The sequence below is a fragment of the Pteronotus mesoamericanus genome, unplaced genomic scaffold, assembly GCF_021234165.1.
Source record: "Pteronotus mesoamericanus isolate MK-2021 breed Mesoamerican mustached bat unplaced genomic scaffold, CSHL_Meso_final contig_68, whole genome shotgun sequence".
Classification (NCBI taxonomy): domain Eukaryota; kingdom Metazoa; phylum Chordata; class Mammalia; order Chiroptera; family Mormoopidae; genus Pteronotus; species Pteronotus mesoamericanus.
Window position 1 is genome coordinate 14,488,357 of NW_026555234.1, and position 24,109 is coordinate 14,512,465.

Sequence of the window (24,109 nt, forward strand, 5' to 3'; positions counted from 1 at the left end):
TTTGAAGGTTACTACTGCAGATAGTCTCTTTTCTAAATATATTCTATACAAAGAATTTTAAATAAAACCAGTTAATCCAATAGTCCATGGGGTTTTACATACCTCCACTAGATGAGAATGCAGGGGTATTCACGAGACCATCACTTTTATGGCTCCCATGCCCAGCACAGAGCAGGTAAGCACTCCCTCAAGGCTGGCAGCAGCGAGAGCAGAGTGGTTAAGACAGAAAGCAGGGGCTTTAGCACTACACCAACCTAAGTTTCAGTGGCATTTCTGGCACTGACATGTGGGCCCTGGGTAAGGACTTAGCTTTTCTGAGCCCCAGTTCCACCTGAAAAACGGGAATAACAACTACCTCACAAAGTTACTCTGAGTAATATGAAATAATTAATATAATAAACTTAGCAGAGTTCCTGGAATACAGCACACATTTATAAAAATGTTCCCCACTCATTTACCTTTCCCATAGCCTAAAAGAGTTTTCTGGCTAAAATAACTAATATTAGGACTCCTATAGGCTCGTGCTAATACCTGGTGGCTATAACCCTATTCTCATCCTGTGCCTATTTATTCCATACTTCTCTACCTAGGTAGAAGGAAAAGAACAAAGTTCTGGATATTACAAAGACAGTTACCTCTTGACACCTGAGATAGAGCCACTGATTTCATAAATATCACTAGAACATAAAATTTCTCCCATGAAATACTTATCCAGTGTTTAATAAAGAACAATGTCCCAAAGAAAAGCAGAGCTGAGCTGTCTGCTGGAGCCATTCACCAGCTGAGCTATGTGTTCCTGCAGGTCATTCTCAAAGCAGGTGCATTTCACTCATGCTAAGGAAAAGGTACACAAGCACGGGCATCTGAATCATCTAAAAGTAGCTGGAAATTTAAAGTCAAACCCCAAATGTTGTAAGTTAGAAGAACCATGGCATAACAGAAATGCTTAGATTCTAAAGCGATGATAGAACACCCCTAAAATCAACAATTCCATGACCCAGACACAGAAAAGTGCTTTGGAAGAGGAGTACCTGCTAGGGAAGAGGACCTACTCCCACAAGTACAGTACCTGTTATACATAACAGGTAATCACCATTTTAACTCATTCCTTTTCTTAAATTTTCAACTATATTCATATAGGGGAATGTTTCCATAAGAATTTCTAATTTAATGCAGTCAGTATCAAAAGGTTATTTGCTTTTTAACTAATTTTCCAGAAATATTTATTCTTTCTGGATGACTATAAATCCAGAATAAGAGGTGACTACACAACAGTGAACCTATGTGTGCCCAATACCCTTACTGGTTCATTCAACAAACATCTGATGAGCATCTACTATATATCAAGCAAAGATGCCAAGAATAGAAAGATCAATGGCAAACTCCAAGGTGGGCACTACTCTACTCGACTTCCTATAATCAAGGACCAAGTTTCATTTTAGACACCTGATGGTAATTTTTAGGGGCATGCACTAAAATAATCAGTTTAATTTGCTAGTTAAGTAAGTGTAATTACAAAATCACTTCAAGACTTGTATTAATTTATTTATAGCAAATACTTAATATTATTAGCAATTTAGTTTCAATTCAAGAAAATGGAAAATACTAAATATCACACTTATTTGTTATAACAGCATATAAATTTTTTTTTAGTTTCTATGTATCAATATGTAATAAATTATACTCTTTAAATGTCTAATTTTGTGAAACAGTCTTATTGTCACAGCTATTATATATTCCATAACGATCAACATAGGGCAAAAAGCAACTACAACTATGAAAAATAAAAAATAAACAGACAACTAATGAATTATATTTCAAAGCTTTGATATCTGGGATATGTATGCAGTCTCTCTCAAACTCCATAAAATATTATCTACCTATGTATAAGTATTAAAATGCTACGAAAAGGTTCTGGTCAAGATGGTAGCATAGATAAGTACAGTACTCACATCCTTCCACAACCAGGCCCAACACTAGCAGCAGCTGGCCGTGGTTCACAGCCTGGCCTCACCGGGGTACCTCCAAGCCCAGCACAAGTAGTAGTCATCTGCAGATAACACTGTAGCTCATGCTGGGTGGCCCTGGGCAGGGCACAGGTAGTTGCTGACCTTGGGCTGCACTATCCAGGAGGCCGCAGAGCTAGCACACCTGGTGGAGAGCTTTAGACTAAGTAGTATAAGGAACCTCTGGGACAACTTCAAGCATACCAACATTCACATTATGGAGGTGTCAGTGGGAGAGGAGAGAGAACAAGGAATAACTCAAAACTTATGTGAAAAAATAATGACAGAAAACATTCCTAACCTGGGTGAAGGAAATGGACATACAAGTCCAGGAAGCACAGAGAGTCCTAAACAAGATAAACCCAAAGAGGTCCACACCAAGACACATCATAATTAAAATGCAAGAAATTAAAAACAGAGAGAATCTTAAAAGCAGCAAGAGAAAAGCAGTTAGTTATGTACAAGGGAGTTCCTATAAGACTGTCAGCTGATTTTTCAACAGATATTTTGCAAGCCAGAGGGGACTGGCAAGAAATATTCAAAGTGATGAAAAGTAAGGACCTACAACCAAGATTACTCTATCCTGCAAAGCTATCATTTAGAATCAAAAGACAGATAAGAGCTTCCCAGAAAAGAAAAAGCTAAAGGAGTTCATGACCACCAAACCAGTATTACCAAAATTGTTAAGTGGTCTTCTTTAAGAAGAAAGAAGGAAAGAAAGGAAAGGAAGGAAAGAAAAGAAAGAAAGAGAGAGAGAGAAAGAAAGAAAGTACAAATAATAAAATGACAATAAATATGTATTTATCAACATTACGTGAAATGCAAATAGATTAAATGCTCTAATGAAAAGACATTAGGAGACTGAAGGATAATGAAACAAGACCCTCACATATGCTGCCTACAAGAGACTCACTCCCAATCAAAAGACACACACAGACTGAAAGTAGAGTGATAGAGAAAGATATTTCATGAAAATGAAAACAAACAAAAAACCTGGGGTAGCAATACTTATACCAGACAAAATAGAATTTAAAACAAAGGCTATACAACAAGCGACAAAGAAGGATTTAGCAATTCCACTTCTGGGTATTTAGCCAAAGAAACACAAAACATTAAATCGAAAAAACATACATCCATATGTTCACTGAAACATTATTTACAATAGCCAAGATATGGAGGCAACCTAAGTGTCCATCAATAAATGAGTGGATAAAGAAGTGGTGCACATATACAATGGAATGTGACTCAGCCATAAAAAATAAAATAAGTCAGACAAATGAAGACAAGTACCATATGATTTCACTTCTACATGGAATCTAAAAAACGAAGTAAACAATAAAAGCTGAAAAACAATCATAGATACAGAGAACATTTTGATGGTTGCCAGATGGGAACAGGGTTGGAGAAATGGGTGAAAAGATTAAATAGCACGAACTGGTAGTTACAGAATAGTCACAAGGATGCGAAGTACAGAATATGGAATATAGTAAATAATATTGCAATAACTATGTATGGTGTCAGATGGGTACTAGATTTATCAGAGTGATTACTTAGTAGGTTACATAATGTCTAATCACTGGGCTGTACACCTGAAACTAATATAATATTTCATGTCAACTATAATTGAAAAATGAAAAGTTATGTTTCCTCTTCAAATTTTTGTTATTTGAAACTCCTTTATTTTTAAAGATTTTCTTTATTTATTTTTAGAGAGAGGGAGAGGAAGGGAGAAAGAGAGGGAGAGAAACATCGACTGGTTGTCTCTCATGCACCCCCAACCAGGGACCTGGCCCTCAACTCAAGCATGTGCCCTGCCTAGGATTTGAACCAATGGCCTTTCGGTTTGCAGGACAACGCCCAACCCACTGAGCTACACCAGTAAGGGCCGTTATTTGAAATTCCTTTGCTGGTATCTTTTCTTCTCCCAGACTTCTTAATGTTCAGTTCCAGCACTTCTTTTCTGTCCAGACTCACTCTCTTGCATTTCATCTAGTCTCTTGGCCAATTAACTCCCCAAATTTTTATCTCCTGCCCAGCTCTACCTCTTAACACAAGATTCACTCTCTATCTGACATCTCTACCTAGGTATCAACAAATGTTCTGATTTCAATTTTGTCAAAAGCTGAACTCTTGGCCTTCTACTGAAATCCACAGGTAAGCCTATATCTCAGTTAATGTCTTCTCCATCATTTCAATTGCTCAGGTCAAAAATCTCAGGACTATTCCCGACTTCTCTTTTTCTGTCATACAATACATCCATGAGGAACTCCTATGAGCTCAAAACAAACCTAGAATCCAACCACTTCTCATCACCTCCACTATCACTATCTAGATCCAGGCTAACGTCACTTCTAGACTATTGTAAAAACCTCCTAACCGGGTCCCAGCTTCTACCCTTGCCCCTTTAATTTGTTCTCAACACAGCAATCAGAGCAGTCCTTCAGAATAAGTCAGATCACGGTGCCTATCTATTCAAAACCTTCCAGTAACTCCCCTTTTCACTCAAAATATGAGGCAAAGACCTCACTGTGGCCGAGAAAGCCCTACATGGTCAGCCCGCATCCCCCGCAGTACCACCCTGACCTTAGCCCCCACAACTCTCTTGGTCATTTTGCTCCAGCCACACTTGCCTCTTTGCTGCTTCTTAAACATACCGTGTTTGCCTTTGTACCTAAAACACTCTTGTCCATCATACACACATAGTCACTCAAACTTCTTCACGTCAACTCAAATGCCACCTTCTCAGTGAGGACTGCCCTAACCACTGTATTTAAAAAACAATTTCCATCACCATCACTACATCATCATCCCCAATTTCCCTTATTTTACTCTCTTCTTCCTTTTTTTCAGACCACTTTTCACCTTTCTAATTTATGTATTAAGCAAACTTTATAATTTATGTTTTATGGTACTTGTTCATTACTGGTCTCCCCCATAGGCAATGTAAGCTCCACAGGAGTACGTATCTTCGTCTATTTTATTGATTGCTATATCAATATAATGTGCCTGAAACATAATATATGCTCAATAAATACTTGATAAATTAAATATTTACTCCAGGAAACTTATCCCACACTCAACTCTACTGTGAATTTCATAGAAACCCTGGTCCATACTTTAGACCATGCTATTTTATGTGAACTTGACATTGTTAAGGTGGAGGGCCAAGAGAGACTAGTAGGGGTAGAAATGGATGTGAGGTACCATAAAATTGAAGAGACCATCATCTTAAAATGTTCAATCTTATAAAATGTCTGATTTGTGCTGGATTACTAATTACAGGCCAATTACATTGATCATGCTGCCCCTGGCTCAGGAAGTAATTGTATTATTTTAAAAAATATCCTACAGTCTTCTAGAAGTGGCCTGAGATATAAATTTTCTTTACAAATGAGGAAATAAAATCTGTGAATTCAAGTACTTTTCCATAGTGAAATAACTCATTAGGAGAGAGCTAAGACCCACTGGTGTCTGCTGTAACTAAGTGCTCACAGAAATAGATGGCAGTTTTCCTCATCCATAAACAGAGCCTTCATCTGCCCTTTGGAGAAGATTCCATGGAAGATTTTCTGAGGTCTTCTCTTGGCTACAATAATCTAAGACCATGAGAGTTTATCAAACTAGAGTTTTATTCTAATCATTTTTTTTAAATTCTCAGGTTTGTCAAGGCATAATTTACATACAGTAAAATTTCAAGTGTCTACTTTGCAGATGTCCACTTTTATGAATTTTGACAAATATATACAGTCATGAAACTACTTTTCTTCTGTCCTGATATTTTTTGCCTTTTCCAGCATGACATACAAATGAAACCAGATAATAAATATGTAGATCTTTTGAATCTGGTGTATTTCATTTAGCATAATGCAGTTAAGAGTCATTATGTTGGTGCATGTATTAGTAGCTTGTTCCTTTTTATTGTTGAGTATGTATGTACCACAGTTTGTTTATGCACCAAATGATGGACATTTGAGTTGTTTTCAGGTTTTGACAATTACAAATAAAATCATTACAAACATTAATGTCCAGGTTTTTGTATAGGCATAAATCCTCATATCTCTTGAGTAGGCAGTAAGAGGTGGGGTGGCTAGTTAATAAGTGTATGTTTAACTTCATAAGAATTTGCCTAAGTGTTTTCCAACGTTGCTGTACTATTTGCATTCCTATCAGCAATGTCTGAGTTCTACTTGCTTGAGATGTAGGCCAACACTTAACATTGTCATTTTTTTGTGTTTTTTTTTAAATTAGCCCTTCTCATAGGTGTGTATATAGTGATATCTCATTGTATGTTTAATTTGACTAATAATGTTGAGCATTTTTTCCCATATCATGTAAATCTTAATAGATATCTTCACAATAAAAAATAAATAATTACTAACCCTGGTGGGATAGCTCAGTTGGTTAGGGCATCATCCCTATATGCCAAGGTTGAAGGTTCGATCGCTGGTCAGGGCACATATAAGAAGCAACCAGTGAATGAATAAATAAGTGGAACAACAAATTGATGTTTCTCTCTGCCTCTGTCTCTCTCCATTCCTCTGTCTCTCTCTAAAATCAATAAATTCTAAAAAATGTAAATAACTACTTTCCTATGGACTGAATAAGCAGGGGAAGAGAGACTAAAGTAAAATAGGACACAAAATTTTTTAAATTCATTCATATTCATAAAGCTGTTGAGGGGATCTATCTGATAACATAGATGGAAATATTTAAAAATATGTAAAGTACTATTAGAAAATCCAAGGTGCTGTAATTGCTACTAAGCATTCAAAAGTTATACTGATGCAAAAACTGCACCAGGGGCCTCCAGCTCTCTGAGAAGAGAGATGAATAAAACATCTTAGTCTGACTCACCTTGCTAACACTGTCTCTGTTTACAATTTTGGAGCTGTCCTGAATTAAGCTAGTTTTTAGCATTAGAGACAAAGCCCATGGTTTTCAAGCATAAATGTCACTTTTCTTTCCACAGTCATTATAATCAATGAGTTCAATATTCTAATAATAGCAAAGGATAAATTTATTATTTTAGAATGAGAATCTGGCCAACTTCTGACCTGGGTCTTCCTTCTCCAACTAACGCTTCATCTCTAAACAAGTCTCCAGGCTTCCAAAAACTAAAAAGAAAAGCCTTTTCCATTTGTCTTTCAAGAACCTCTAAGGGATAAATGAGTTGAATTTTACTGAACCAATAAGAACCTCTGATGAAAGAGTTTCTCACAAAAAAAGGAAAAAGCTAAATCACCTGTCCAAGATTCCTCAGAATATCTGGATAAACAACATGACAATGATTAATTGCAAACCACCTAGGGTGGTTCCAGATCAAACAAAATCCTGTGGGACCGTACTGGATATCTAAATATAATCCAAAACGATAAACCAATAGGCAAAACACCAAGGATTTGGAGTGCCGTTCTAGATAGGATTATTATTCTACCCCTAAAGGGAAATCTTACCTTTCTTTCTTTTAATAGCTTCTTATAGCCATTTGATCCAAGTGATAACAAAGTAATAAGGACATCTAAAGAAGGTGAAGCTGAAGCTCTTCCTGAAATAAGAACGGGTTACATTCAGAAGGGTAAAAAAGCTTTGGAGATTAAGATTTATTATAGTAGCCAATGTACAAATGGATTTTTGTTTGTTAGTTACTTTTTCTGAAGAGCAACTAATTTATTTACCTGGATACATCTTGCTGATTTCCTGAATGAAGGAATCATTAAAGCCAGCAATTATAGCGCCACCTACTGGAACCATAAAATTTTTGTCCAAGCTCTGAACGAAAGCATCTATTCTACCAACCCGAACCCCCTAGAATGAAATAACATGTAGTATCACACATTAGTTTCTAGAAGAAGAGACAACAAATAAATACATTAAAATAATGCATGAAAATCAAAAACAGATAAAATGTTTTTATTCTTTGCAACAGTGCCAGTAAAATATTTTTAAATATTAAACTGAGTTTTTAAATGCTGCTCCTTACATGTGCAAGAGCACTTTATAGTTTACTAACTGCTTTCACACAAAAATCACTTAATCCTCACAACAACCCTGTGAGAAGGGCAGGGTTTCAATAGCAATTCAGGTGGGAACTATATTGAAACAGGGCTTTTCACCTTAAAATTGGGTGAGAGAGAGTGGATTCCTCCTGTGCCTATCATCTGTGATCTTCTATTTGACAATAAATGTCAACAGTGGGCCCTAAAACTATTAAGTAATTTTAAACACCCTCTGTGAGGTTAAGAGTGGCCACCATATTCTAATGGACTGTAGCCACCCACGCTGCCAATCAATTAGTTATACATTTAAGTGCCTCTCTTTGATTCTTGGATAATCTGCTACCTGCATGACCACTTAAAGCAATAAGTCTGCTCCTACCACCACTCAGATAACAAAAGAGAAAAAGAAAATTTTTATTTTTAACATCAACTAATGGAAATTCTTTTTAACTCTTGGCAATGTTTCTTACATTAACTCATGTTTCCTAATGTTATCATCTTAGATGATCTCATTCTACTGCAAATGAACTTCCAGGGAAAATCTAATATTCTGGTGAAAAACTGAATAGTTACTTAACATAAATATAAAACCAAGTTCTAGTTCCAATCCGACATAGTCTATGACCTTCTGTCTAATGTGCTTCAATTTTCTCCTCTTAAAAACAGAGATACTATCTAAATTTCAACTAAGAGAGTTTTTTTCTTTATCTGTGGTGACAGATTTTCAATCTGTATTCAGAATCTACATTCCTATTAATATTATAACCACATTTGACCTTCAGCTTCACACTTTCTCTCCACGTCCATATCTCAAGAAAAACAGGAGCAGCAGATAGCTGGCCTAATCTAAGAGAACGGATCCCAGCAACAGGTAGAAGCATCAAAAGCTGGAGGCTATCACAGGATTGTTTAAATCTCAACCTTCCCGTTACTTTTCTAATTTCCTCATAAACTGTGATCCTAGAAAAATCTCACCATAGCACAGGAAAACAGAAGCATATAAGACTGATAGACTAAATAACTGAAAAACATGCAAAATAGTAGCACATAAAAATAAAGCGGAACAGTTATAGTTGCCTTTTATTAGCATTTCAGTACTGGCCAAGGCTTCCCGAGAGAAACTTGAATCTCATTTGGGAGCAGGATCACTAAGAGAACAATCAGTGCCCCAGACTTTGCTAAACTCCTTCATCACTAAAACACAGGAAGCACTGGAAGGGCAGCATATCCTGCGGCAAGAAAACAGGGCTGGACCCATCTCAGGAAGGATATATATTGTATATGGACCTCATTCTCCACACTAAAGTCAGAGGCTATTACAGAGCAGAAAAAAAAACACCTGAAGGTTAGAAGCATTTAAACAGGAAACAGAGAAGCATGTTCTATGAAGTAAAAAATTGCCATTTATAAATTCACTCATTTACTCATTTATCCATAGAATATGTGGATACTTATCAGTTGTCAAAGATTGTTCTAGGTTCTGGAGCTGGAAGTAGTGAATAACACAGATGACCCTTGAACAATGTGGGGGATTAGGGGTCCCGGAGCGCCTGCACAGTCAAAAATCCATGCATAACTTTTGTGGGTCCTCCGTACAGGCAGACTCCCAATCCCCTGATTCCAGGAGAGGATTCTGGATGACTCCATCTACTCCAACACCCCTCCCCTCCAAAATATGTTATCATCAACCAAGACCTGTCACACTTATTGTTTACTGCCTGCTTCTGCTCCATAAGGACAGGCTTTTGTTGTACTCACTACTGCATCCCCAACACCTATCCTGGTGCTTGGCTCATCAGTGGGAACCCTGTAAATATTTGTTAAATGAACTGAAAATTAAGACTGTGAATAAGTAGTATAACACTTACTTCTCTCAAATTCTTAATAAGCAAAGTTGCTGCTTCCTACACTTTGGATCTTTACAAACCATTCTGACTCTAAAATAATTAATTCTATGTATTTTTACAATTCTACTATATCCCCCTCCATTAAGCCGTCCTAATATCCATATTCCATGAGTCTCCTAAATTAGTCAGTTCAGTATATAAATGGAAGTGTAGGGTCTTTAGAACTAACTTCCTGGGGACTACATGTGCATATAGAATGTTCTATATGTCCTACATTAAGTCATTTTGGGGCACTGTCCTAAAAACAAAAAAAAAGGAATCCTGACACCTTTTAGTTCTTCACTGATTGCCTCATTATTACAATATGAGCTTCCCAAGAACGTATTTGCGGTTTTAGTACTTTGTCTTTTAGAATAAAATATGGGGCTTTGTGATCACAATAAATTACATGGGCCATTTTGTAGCTTCAGATCTTGGGCAAGTCACTTAATCCCACTGAGTTTGTTCCTTCATTTGTAGAATGGAAACAATAAGAAATAAACCTAAATTGTTAGGATTAAGTTATAAACTTTGAAAATCTACCAAGATACCTGGCACATAACAGGTACTCAGTAAATGGCATATATTACTAACAAGAACTATTGGGAAGAATTAAAAGTAACCAATCTTTTTAGAATGTCAGAAACAGCAATCAGCACCCAATTTTACCCAAGTACTTATGATTTAAAGCAGTGGATTTACCACCTCTATTTGTAAGGGGCAATTTGGGAAAAATGGAATGTCTCGATACTGCTTTTTAAAAATTTTGAATAAATGACAATTTTAGAAGGTAATGCAGTATCTTCAACAACAGAATAGCTACATTTGAAAAATTCACTCACCTATCTTGCAGTGGTATTTTCTGGTTAAAATTTTGGTAAAACCACCTCCTGAATGAAGAGAGGTGATGACAGAGCAGGGTGTTCCTGCCTCACAACTCTAAGGGCACACTGCACATCCTATCCTGGAGCTCACTTTCTTTTAGTATTAATCTCTTCAAGTATGCCACCAGATTTCTAGTATTCAAAAAATACGTATGAGCACCAAAACATGGAGCACTTCCAGATTAAGTAAGCAATATTTAAGTAAACTTTAAGGAACCATTAAAATGATCATTATAAAACTTTATATGCACATGTAGAGTATAAAACTCTAAGTTTATATTTAAGTTTAAAAATTAAATATATTTTTGCCCTAGCTGATGTAGCTCAGTGGATTGAGTGCTGAGCTATGAACCAAAGGGTCACCAGTTCAATTCCCAGTCAGGGCACATGCCTAGGTTGTGGGCCAGGTTCCCAGTAGGGGGTGTTCAAGAGGCAACCACACATTGATGTTTCTCTTCCTCTCTCTCTCCCTCCCTTCCCCTCTCTCTAAAAAAATAAATAAATAAAATCTTTTAAAAATATATTTTTTCACTGTTTTTAAAGGTTAATTCTAAATGTACACAATGACAATATATAAAAAGCAATAAATGTATATAAAATAAGAAAAAGTAGATACATAAATTATTATAAGTATTAGGGCAATAGGGTTATGAATGAGCTTCTCCTCCTTCCTTGATGTTCATGTATTTGACTTTTAAAAGAATTGAGGCTGCTAAAAGTTTAGGAAGAGGAGAAGGGGAAAAAGGGAGGAGAAATAAAAATAAATCACTGAATTAAAGTTATTTTTAATATTTCCAGCACAGAGAATTATACAACCTTCTGCTACTACTCAAAGTAAATAAAACCTGGTTTAGAATTGTGAGGAAGCCTTCATAAGTTAAGGAATAGCAGAAAAGGATATCAAGGTAATGGTAGTTTTCCTCCAAAGATCTTAAGAAATGCTGACATATCATGCCTATAGTGTACTCCACCCCTAGACTTCTTATGTTATATAAACAAATCTATTTCCTTACTGGTTAAACTAATTTGAGTTGGAATTTCTGTCACTTGATACCAATTACAACCTAACAAGTACAACTATTGAGTAAAGAAATTAGTAAATCAGCTATTACTATTGTATAAACCACATTTATATCAGAGATGACACTAGTATATTCAAATGATGAAAAACAAAAAAAATTTACTAGATAAGATTTACTGGGCTAACAAGCATTCACCACCACGTTGGAGAAGACCACAGATAATCTGTGAATAATCTGTGTCTACATGACATAAATCACATGTATTTGAAAACTGAATATGTGATTAACATCATTATGTACTCAAATTATATAACTCATCATTCAGGGATAATACCTAACCATATCCTAATATAGTATGAATAATTAATCATTGTAAGTAAATATAATACTTCATTTATTTATTCCCTTTTTTTAATAACTAGTTAGAGTGTCAATTATGTACCATGTACTATGTCCTAAGTATTGAGGACATAACAGTGAACAAAACAAAGTCCCTTCCTAGTGGAAACTTAATTTTAATTACTATCAATAAGTAGACAACAAATAAATAACCTATTAAATGGTAATAAGTGCTAAAGAGAAAAAGAGCAAGAGGCCATCAATTTCAAGAAGTAACATTGTTTTACATAGCAGTAGGTAAGAAGAAACTGCCAATTAACATTTATAAGACACCAGTGATTGTAAAACATCCTGATTTCAGAAATGTTATAAAGTGGAAAACACGCATCATAAAATTGATGAAAATGGTAAAATAGGAAAAGCAGAACAGAAACGGTGGCAAGGGAAAGGGAGGTGTTATATTAGGTAAGAGGGTCCAAGAAGGTCTCATCGACCAAAAAAGAGTAGGAAGCCATGCAACTCTCTAGAAGAGCAACCCAGTGAGAGGGATGAACTAGAGCAAAAGCCTGAGGCTGTGCGCACATGTGGCTCAATGGGGGAACAGAAGGAAGGCACGCGCAGCTACAGAGAATGGGTAGGAGAGCAGCAGGAAGTGAAATCAGAGAAGCTGCAGAGGCCTGAATATACAAAGCCTAGCAGGCCATGGCTGCCACTCTCATTCTGAGTGAGATGGGAAACCCCAGCATATTTTCAAAATAAGACTCTAACACAGATGACCGGGATCTGGTTGATGCTTATAAAAATAAAGAAAGTCATAAAATTTTTAAAAACTTGCCCACTCCATAGTTACATGCTAGAGTATTTATAAATGAGGTCACATCCAGTCTAGGATAAGCTAAAATGATTTCCTTAAAGAACAGATCATCAATACAGTTTTAAAAATACTATAATCCAGTATATTAGCAAAATGAGAACCCCAGTAATGAAACATTCTCAGAAAGTTTAAAAACTATGTTTCTGAATATTTCTATGTTGGTTCTGACCAAAGCTATTAGTCCAATTACCACCATACTACCAAAAAATGACTTTTACTGCCCTGGCTGGATGGCTCAGTTGACTGGAGCTTCATCCCATGCACCAAGAGGCTGTGGGTTCGATCCCTGTCAGGGCACACACCTAGGCTGCAGGTTTGATCCTTGTTGGGGTGCAAACGGGAGGTAAGCAATTAATGTTTCTCTCTCACACCAATGTCAATGTCTTTCTCTCTCCCCGCCTTCATCTCTAAAATCAATTTTCAAAAAAAGACTTTTATTGAGTGAATATTGGATGCAAATTTCTAATACTCCATAAAGTAGAGGGTGTTAGATAACTGTTTTTATTATATTAGGTTGCAAGAAAAACAAAGTAATAATCCTATATGTTAAAATCCATTTTTTTCTTGACATGTTTTTTTAAAACGCTCTTACCTGCTGAATGAGGTGCATACACTTTGAAGACTGCAATCCATAAGCATTGTTGACTACATGTGGAATGTCATAATTAGCACAAATCACAGCCAGTTCTTCTAACCTACAAACAAAAATATTCAATAAAGACTCACTCCTACTGTGCTTTTACAAATTACAGTGTGAAAACTAATTTAATAGTTAATGTTAATGTATATTAGGGGAAAAAAATGACAAAACTGAAATTTCTACAGCAGTATTTTAGCATACAATTTAGCAGTTTGGCAAGATACAGAGGCACTTTAGGATAAACATTAAAAAGCTTTTAAATTTATAATGTTACCAATAAATAAGAAAATGTGTATTTATAAAAATCTGTATAGATGGTAGCTTTTAAGCCACTTTAAAATTTCCTATAGAAAATGCAAGAAGCAGATTATTTATAATGACCCCTTATAATGTAGTATGTTCATGTTTAAATACTTTTGGTTGCTTATCATACTAAAAATATTATCTGCAAAATAATAAGCACATCTTGCAATCTTTAAAAAAACTCACATTATTTATCATACTATAAATATTATCTACAAAATAGTAAGCATATCTTAAAATTTTTTAAAAATCTCATATTAAACATCTTAAAATGTAAAAAATTCATTTTCAAATATACTTCAATGTATAAAAAATAAAAAAACACTAAAATGCTTCATATAACATGTTTCAAATAACATTTTCCAACAACTTCGATACTAAAGATCTAGTTTTAAATTCACTCTTACTTTCTCACTTGACACTCCTTATATTAAGACAATCTGACATGCGGATATAAAGTACAGCACAGAGAATACAGACAATAATATTGTAATAACTAAGGATGGTGCCAGATGGGTACTGGAAATATCAGAGGGAACATTTTGTAAAGTATATGGTTGTCTGACCACTATGCTGTACACCTGAAACTAATACAAAATAATAGCAAATGCAAACTGTAATTTAAAAATAAAATTTAAATTAATAAAAGAAACATAATAAAGACAATTTGAGAGTCTAACTTTATGCAAAAGTAATTAAATATCAATTAGAGTATAACAGATGATATCCCTTTGCAAAATCAAATAATACTTGTGACAGAAGTTATCTTTAACAAAAATGTCTTCACACTATAAAGCTGAGACTAAATTCTATGGTTTAATAAAATTAATTTTTAAAAAATATTCTTTCTACAACATAAAGAATTTGGAAGCAAAACATTTTTATAAAACAAAAGCTCCTTCCCACAGGATATATTTCAAATCTCCTGTGGGAAGGAGCTGTAAAGTAGTTTACAGCTATATGTGAAACACAAGAGTTTATTCTTATTATTTATTAATTATTGCATTATTTTCAAGATATTCTTCAAGTAGAATTCATAGACTCATGATTGCAGCAAGGTAAATTTTCAAGAGCATGATTTTAAAATTGTCCTTTCAAGTCTGCCTTTAAGATAGTAAAAGCTAATACACATTCATTACTGCCAAATTATGTGATTCCATGGAAGCCAAAGTATAACTTGACTGCTACAAAAACGGTAAAAAGTCAATATAATTCTAATAAGTTACTAGGACTTTATGCAAAATGTTAAAAGGAAACAAAGACTTGCTGTCAAAACTAGAAATGTGGCCCTGGCTGGTGTGATTCAGTGGACCGAGTGCCAGCCTGCGAACTGAAAGGCTGCTGGTTCAATTCCATCAGGGCACAGGGCTGGGTTGAGGGCCAGGGCCCTAGATGGGGGCATGTGAGAGGCAACCAGTCGATGTTCTCTCACACATCACATAGCTTTTTCTCTCCCTCTCTTTCTCCCTCCCTTCCCCTCTCTCTAAAAATAAACAAAATCTTTAAAAAAAAAAACAAAAAAACAAAAACCTAGAAATCTGTTCTCTTATACCTAAGTCTATTACATTTTCAGAATAAAAATTTATGGCCATCCTTTAGCAAAGTAAACATTTGCTTTTTTTCATTTTGATTTTATTTTCTTAAACATTTGCATTTTTCTCAGAATGCAAAGAAAACCACTGTGTACACCTAACTGTACATCTAAGTTAATCTTCCAATTAAAAAATAATCAAAGGGCAGTAAATAATTCTAAAAAATTGTTTAAAATCTGCCACTACTGACAGTTCCTACATATGAAAATTAATTGTAAGATCAAAGAAGTGCAGATAGCAATGAAAAGAAGTAAAAACCCAATATTTAGCTTAGAAACTTCTATTAAATAATGAGGGGAAAGATGCTGGGAGAACAGAAACAGAAAAAGAGCAAGAAAACAATTGCTCTGCACCTACTCAGGTGATAAAGAGATCTCCACTTGGCGCTAGTTGGTTTTCCTTCTTTTATATCAAATTTTTATTTTCTTAAGAAATGATGCTGTTTCTCCACAAGGTCAACCTATTCTCTTAGAACAGTCCATTCACCTATTTACTGCCAAATGTTACTTTAGCATCTTGCAGAATTACTAGATGTACATTTTATTTAAAAAACTGATGAATACCTACAGGACAACATTCACAAATCATTTACCTGTCAGGCACCCTTGGAGCAAAGCAGGATGTTGTAGAATGAACACACAGCACGTTATCAGGCCCAAGTTCCTGGACTTTAGCTTCCACTGCTTTCAGGTCTGTGCGCAGCTCGTCGCCTTCTAAAATGTTTTCTATCACCACAGGCTCAAAACCTGACCAAGCCAGAGGCAGAAATCAAAATATTAGCGTAAACTAAAATAAGAGAAGATCCTGGAACTCCAAAAAGCAGTGCTATTCTACACAAGAACTCTAAATATTTATTTTGGTCGATGAACCTTCCTCTAGAAATAATGACCTGGCTCAATACTGGGATGAGTCCAAGGCAGGTTAAAATAATGTGAAGGACTAGACCACAATTAGGACCACAAATCTATTTAGCACTTTAATATGACAAGAAAGATTAATTCTGGGAATTAAGGAAAACAAATGTTAAATAGATACCTATAAAAGTAGTAACAGTCACTGATGACAAAAAGGATTACTTAGTCCAACTCAATTTCAATCCACCGGAAAGTACATCTACACATTCTTTGGCAATGCTTAAGTTTTAAAGTTCACTTTATTTCAGAGATGAACAAAAATAATAACTCAAGTATTGAAAACAAGTCACAATCACCAACTTAATGTTTTACCTCTAAAGAAAAGGGTAATGCATTTTAGTACTCTAGGGATCTCTGACTTATCTCAGAGTATACAAGGACCTTCTATAACTTAAATATAAAAATTGTTTTTCAATTTTCAATTGAATTAGTATACTTAACTATCATGTGATCAAAGGTCCACCCAAATAACAACTATGTAACCTAGCATAGTAAATATTTAGGTATCCATAAACTTAAAAAGCTGTATAAACAATATATATACTAAATAACGTACAAAGCACTTATATAACTAAGTACTGTGTGATACTAGTAAGTACTTAGAGTAAAAGTAAATCTTAAATGTTTAAGTCTCAGAATTTGAATAGAAAATTAACCTGGGAAATTTTGCACATAAAATTATAGTCACATCTTCAGTCTTCCCAAATACCAAATCTAGCAGCAAGTCAGCCTCACTGATTTAAAAACCTAAAGGGAGCCCTGGCTGGTGTGGCTCAGTGGATTGAGTGCCGGCCTATGAACCAAAGAGTCACCAGTTCAATTCCCAGTCAGGGCACATGCCTGGGTTGCTGGCCAGTTCCCCAGTAGGAGGCATGCAAGAGGCAACCACACATTGATGTTTCTCTCCCTCCTTCCCTTCCCTTCTCTCTAAAAATAAATAAATAAGAGCCTAAAGGGATTTAGAAACCATTTAGCTCAACTCACGCATTTCAAAGATAAGGGAGCCAAAGTTCAGGAAGATTAAGTGGCTTCCTCAAGTTCACACAGCAAGTTATAACAAAGTTAAGAGCAAATAGTTTTCTTTTATGTTTTGGAAACCATATCAAGTTGTCTGCATTTTATCTACAGAAATATAAAACCTTTGCCACTATAAAATCATCATTTCAAACATGTAGTTTAGAGATGTCCAGGTTAATTCATACCTTCAAAGCTATTAAAACAAACACATAAAACTTGACTTAAATAAGTAGCTCCCTGAGGACAGCTAATTTTCTACTATTTCTCAGACTCTCTAGACCCAACACTATTTTGGCTTTCAAACAATTAAAATACAAGTTTGTTTGTTTTTTTTAATACAACTATCTTGCTTCCTAAGAATAGAGGCTATCCTGAGAAACAATAAACTGTAAATTGTAGTACAAATCATAACATCTTTTGGAAAAAAGTTTCCAGTTTTTCAGTAACAATCTTTTCCCTAGGTTTGGTTATCAATTCCTTGGTTAATAGGATGTAAATTAACAGGCTTGACAACTTTATGCCACTTAAAATAAATCAGCGTATTTTTAAAAGTTTATCAGTTTCTGCTAAATGTCCTTATTATAAATCCCGTTACATGAGTTTCTTTAGGATCATTTACAGATATGCAGTTTAATTACAGCCCAATACTATTCATTTCATACAAGAGACTGAAACCATTCAAAAATGACCTTATATATTCAAATTTAACTTGACTTAAGCCAAATACTAAAGTACCAATGTAAAGTTTTGTCTCATCTGTACTTAATGGTATCTGTTATCCTTGCACTTTGATTCATGGTAATAATTTATGTGTACTCCACTCATCTATATACAACAAACATTTCTCATCATGTTTCATGTTCCAGGAATTACTGTTGGACATTTTATATGTCATCCTATTTTATCCTCAAAACAATCTAATGAGGTAGCTCATCATAACCCCATTTTAAAGAACAGGAACATACAATCCAGGAATTCCACTTTTGAGCATATACTCAAAACAATTCAAAGCAGGGACTCAAGCAGGTACTGATACACCCATGTTCACAGCAGCATTATTCACAATATACAAAAGGCAGAAGCAACCTAAGTGTCCATCAATGAATTTATGAATTAATAATTAATGAACAAGATGTGGGATATACATACAGAGAATGGAACATTAGACAGGCCTTAAAAAGGAAAGAAATTCTCACACACACTACACCATAGATTAAATCTTAAAGACATAAGTAAAATAAATCAGTCACAAAGGAAAAATACTCATATGAAGGACCTAGAATAATCAAATTCATAGAGACGAACAGTATGAATGATGAATGATGAAACATGATTATACTTAAGAGGATGAAAAAGTTCTGGAGATGAATGGTGGTGACAGTTGCACAACAACGTGAATGTCACGGAACGTAATTTAAAAATGGTGAATTGTATGTATAAAAAGAAGAAATAGGACCAGGTTTAGTTTCTTTTCACTTATCTATCTTTACATAAGAAGTTTGAAATGTCTAACTGTGACACTGAAGACATTATATACAACACTTCTCTTCTTTTACCTGCAGTGATCATGGACTTAAAGCAGGACTTCTGGTCTATTCGTGGCCAAATAATATACTTTGCCTTTGGTCTTTTGTGTCGTAATGTTAAGAAACACAGAGTTAGGCTCATACCAGTTGCCATAGGCACTACAAAGCAACTGGTCACTGTATGGACACCTAGGAAAAAGTAGTAAAACAGAAATTAGTTATTACACTGAAAAACCAGCATCTTCTTGAAGAAATGATATACTTCTAGCAAATAATAATAGTTGTAGATTTAGTGCTTCTTCTTCTCTCAGAAAGCTCACTCTCAGGAAGCTCACTGCCAAATTCATCCTCCATGCTTATGACTCTGATTTTCTGTCTTATTCTAAAAATAGATAAACACACACCTACACGTGTGCATATATATAGATATATATCTTTTCAAAAGCTATTTATATCCTTTTTGTAAGACACATTAATAAAAGAAATTAGGCAAAGGGCATGAGTGGCTGGTCAGCCAAAAGTATTAGTACTTACCAGCTATCTTTATGATGTCCAGGACCAAAGAATTGGTAATTTTGTTCAAAAGGCTAGAACCTGCAGCTTTTGGTTGCACAGCAGAAATATCACCTGATCGTCCAATTCCATGAATGAACCTAAGCAAAAGATGGGCCAACAACTGGACAAAAATACTCAGTGTTCTAAGTACATACAACTACAATACCCCCAAAAATACCAGAAACAATGCTTGACTGTTATAGATATATTTCATCAACTATTACTATTATAAAAATATCCTATTAAGTTGAAATTAAGTTGTGAAACAAATTCACAACTATGCTGTGATATCTAGTCTCCAAAGATGGCCACCATTAATTCCTTTCCTCCCTATGCCCACATGGTACAGCCACACCAAGAGACAGAGTCTAATTTCTTCCACTTGAATCTGGCCTGGCCTTAGTGACTTGTTTGCCCAGAAATAATCCAACAGAAGTAATGGTCAGGAACTTTTGAGTTAGATCGTAAGATGCCTTAAAGCCTTCCACCAATCCTCTTGAAGGGCTTGCTCTTTGGGTGCTCCCTCTTATGATTCAGACGCCACGCTGGGAGAAGCCAAAGCCACACGGACAGGCCATCTGAGCTCCCCAGCAATCTAAGTGCGTCGATTTGGATAAACTGCACGGCTGAAACTTCAGATGACTAAATTCTCAGCCAACAGCTTAACTGCAACTACATGAGAAACCCAAAGCGATAATCACCCTGTTGAGTTCAGTTTACCCACAGAACTATGAGATAATAAATGATTGTTTTAAGCCACTAAGTTTTTGAGTGGTTTGTTATGCAACAGTAGAAAAACAAAACATACACTACATTAAGTTCTCTTCTTTCTTTCCTTTTCCCCTAACCAGAGCAGGGGGCTAAGTTCAAATGGGGATGAGTTGATATTTCAAATGTTCCTCTAATCCATTTTTTGAAAATTTGTGTGCAAATCCACCCATTTTAAATTAGATGTTGTATGCTATTTAAAAATACCTCTGAATAGTCTTCAAAATCAAAATGTATTTGTAATTTACAGTAAAATAGATCAGAAATTCTACACACTGGAATTATCACAGAACATTAGTTTCACACTTCTTTACAACTCATCACACTCATGTACAAAGAATTTTTTTACAGATAATATCAACTGTTTTACAGCTAATGTCCTGCCATTTATTTTCTTCCAAAATCATCTATTCTCCATAAACGTTAACATACTGCTGTAATGGGATACCTGTTACCTATCCCCACTGATAACCCTTTCGATAAAAGCCTTTGGACACAGGAGCTCGGGGCCTTCTCCACTAGAGGGAAGAGCCAGGTCCCCTCTCCTGGCAGACGGAGAAGTGCTTGCGACCGACGACTCATTTACTCCCCCATCCGTGACAACCCCCGACAACCCCAGGACGGGCTCTGCGGGATTCAGAGTCTGGCGTCCCACCTCAGCTGGGCCCTGACAGTGACCTTCAGATCCGGGAGCCCTGCGCTCCCCGCAATGACGACTGTCAATGAAATGGTTATTAGAACTGAAGAAAAGCTTTTTGCAAAAATACAAAAGAGTGACTTAATAATCTAAAATTACATTTCATATACCTTTTCATATGTCTATTGCAACAAAAGCAAGGTGGCTAAAAATGGGATTTGGTTTAGATGCAGATGAACAACTCTTTAAAGTTCTGCCTATCCATCGTTCTCTTAAAAAACAAAAATTGTAACTGTAGAAAGGAAACATGGAAAACTATAGATAATCTTAACATGTTTTAAATTCTTACAAACACTAGGTATATTAGGTTATCTGTTCTTAATAGAACATACAGCCAGTATTGTTAACTACCCAGAACTTGTCAAACACTTGTACCCTCCTCTCTTGAAAGGCAACTACTCAGATTAAACTGTTGCATCTAGTTTACACACCCATTTTGAGTAAGGAAGTAGATCCCAGACATTTTATAATCTAATATGATAAATACTGCCACCATTGTTTTTTTTGGGGGGGGGGGCGGGCCAAGGAAAAAAGAAATGTTTTCACATGCTATTTTAAAAAAATACCTGTAATGACGCCGAGCAACTAACGCCGAGGCCACTCTGCCCTCCCTTTCTCCCACACCACAGTTGCCCAGGAAATTGTTGCTGTCCATGATGGCGAGTTCATGCAGAAAGAGTTCAAGGGTGCTTTCATCCCAGCCATCCTCCGGACATTTGCCCTTCAAACAAACAAACAAAAAACGCACAATTATACTGAATTATAACTTAATTATATTTAAGAACCCACGTCAATGAATTTTAAAACTTCTTAATGCGTTATTTTTGCGATGCTCCTTGCTGTCTACAATTCGGACAGAAATTGAGTCCTATGAAGAAACCTCCAGCAGGCAAAACATTGTACGTTACACTGTGTTACGGTTATCTACAGATTGCAAGAAGGGATCAATGGAACACGATGAGAGATTTACTCAGGTTTAAAGTTGCAATAAGTTACGGTAACTGAAAATCAGTAAAACCTTATCTTCAACGCAGATTCTTCAAGCCAGAGTGTTAAAACTAGAAGCTGTCCAATTGGAGTGAAGTTAAAACTCGAAAATGTTGGCAGAAGGGAGACCTGGGATGTTCCGAGGCAGCCCTTGGTTCGAGGAGGTATATCGTGGCTTATAAACATGTGTTCCCCGCAGTTCTAGGTGAGAGGTGTGAACTTTGCCCTTTCCGCTAACAAGAAAGTAAACCGAGTGGGACTTCCACTCACTTCCACATCCTGAAGTCACACAAAATGGGACTCAAAACCTCAACCCTCGCACACCGCCTAACAACACTCTCTGGGTTCCGCCGTCTTTGGCGAGGTTTGAGAAGGCGCTGAGCGCAGCAAGCCGGCACAGTGCTCGCCAAGCTACGACAGCCTCGGGGACAGCTCTCAACCAGCAAACGAGAGGAGCGAGGGGAACGGACTCCGCCGTCACCGGCGCGGGGGGAAGGGGGGTGGGGCGAGCCTGGGGGCGCGGCGGCTGCGGAGGGGCCCGACAACTCGGTACCTTCTCCAGAAGCAGCCGTATGAGGTGCTCATGCGAGCGGCGGGCCTCACAGCCCTGCCGCACGTAAGCCGGCGACACCAGCCGCTCGCCGGCCGCGAAACTCTCCCGGTTCATGGTGGCGGTAGCAACTGCGGCGGGAGAACGAACAGTCGCCAGGAAACGGGCAAAGGGCAGAAGGAAGATACAACTTGCCGCCTGGACGGTACGGCAATACCTCGGGTCAAAAATTTACGTCTCGCTCTCGCACATGCGCAAACCGCCTCAGACGGTGCATCAGAAACCGGAAAATTTGAGCATGCGCGGGGGTGTCGCGAGTCTAGCGAGCTTCAGAGGGCACCGAATATGAGCCTCGCCTCGCTGCCTCTGATTGGTCTAGTTAATTCATAGAGTTTCTAAGACAGACTTGAAGGAAGGACTTTGCACTTGTGCAGAAGAGCTGAGGAAAGTAAAGAATAACGGCGTGGGGTTCCCCGAAGAAAAAATGCCCTAAGTCACTCTGTGCCGGTCCTGTTGAATGGTGAGATTTGCGCTGAGTCTGTTTCAGCCTTCCTTAGACCGTGTTTCTCAGATTCCAGAACATTTCATCCTTACTGTATACCTCTCACAGACCCTTATGAAATAGCAATTCTTCACTTCTTTTCTCCTCTGCACTACAAAATTTTTAGCCCTATCACCCACCACGTTACATGACAGAATTTTGTTGTTACACACGCACGCACACACCCATGAATTAAACTCCCTAAAGGCAGTGCCGTGGTTTTTACTGCCAAATCCACCCACGCCCAACCCCTAGCCTCTAGAATAGTTCCCAGAATATAGTAGGGGCTAATTTAAATATATATAAATATATATTTATACATAATTTTAATATATATTTATATATTAATGTAAATATTAATTTATATTAATTGACTTACGTTGACCATTCAACAACCTAGCGCTAGGTGCCGGAGATACAGAAATGAAAAGTCAGGATCCTTGCCTTCGATTTCTTCGCAGTCTTCACCTTAGATGAATCTACAGTAGCTCCCAACATTGCACTTGTGCTAGAGCCCATTTACACCAGTTCACACTTACTTGCAAAAGTTGATTGTTAAATGTTCAGTAATTTTGTGAGCTGGTTTTTAAATACAGCTGATCTTTAACAACAAATAAGTTTACAGCTAACTGTATTGAAACATAAATGTAATACATGCTCAAACTCATCACTTCCTAATTACTACGTTTTACTATTACCTATGATTTTGACATAATTTACATCAATTTTATCTGTACGGTGGAAATAGGATATAATGGTGCTGCTACCCATCCCTGTCCAACTTCCTTTTCAGTGGTATTACGTTGGTAGCTTGAAATGGGCCATGGTGGGAGTATTTACACCATGGAAATCAGCAAACGCTGGAAATCAGGGCCTTACCTCCCTACCCACACCCCACCAGGAGTCAGTGGTTTAACATGTACTAACTCACCACTGTTCCTACTGTGTGTTCCCAGGGTATTCTGCCATTTATGAGCCATGGTACTTGTCTAATTGCATTTCAGTTGTTAAT

At 36.6% G+C, this 24,109-nt stretch overlaps 1 protein-coding gene across 2 annotated transcripts in view; it reads right to left on the reverse strand.

Moving 5' to 3' along the window:
* SEPSECS (Sep (O-phosphoserine) tRNA:Sec (selenocysteine) tRNA synthase) overlaps positions 1–22,785 on the reverse strand; it is a 35,545-nt gene extending 12,760 nt beyond the window's left edge. Inside the window, exons 1-8 of one of the 2 annotated variants that reach the window (XM_054582002.1) lie at positions 22,560–22,785; positions 21,586–21,740; positions 19,534–19,652; positions 19,030–19,188; positions 16,135–16,288; positions 13,600–13,702; positions 7,682–7,811; positions 7,460–7,551 (exon numbers count right to left, since the gene is read on the reverse strand). In XM_054582002.1, the coding sequence (XP_054437977.1) occupies positions 7,460–7,551; positions 7,682–7,811; positions 13,600–13,702; positions 16,135–16,288; positions 19,030–19,188; positions 19,534–19,652; positions 21,586–21,740; positions 22,560–22,673 (1,026 nt within the window). In that variant the 5' untranslated portion in view covers positions 22,674–22,785. Of the gene's footprint in view, positions 1–7,459; positions 7,552–7,681; positions 7,812–13,599; positions 13,703–16,134; positions 16,289–19,029; positions 19,189–19,533; positions 19,653–21,585; positions 21,741–22,037; positions 22,176–22,559 lie in introns of those variants that run through there. The other variant, XM_054582004.1, reaches the window with a different exon arrangement.
* Positions 22,786–24,109: the final 1,324 nt, after the last annotated feature.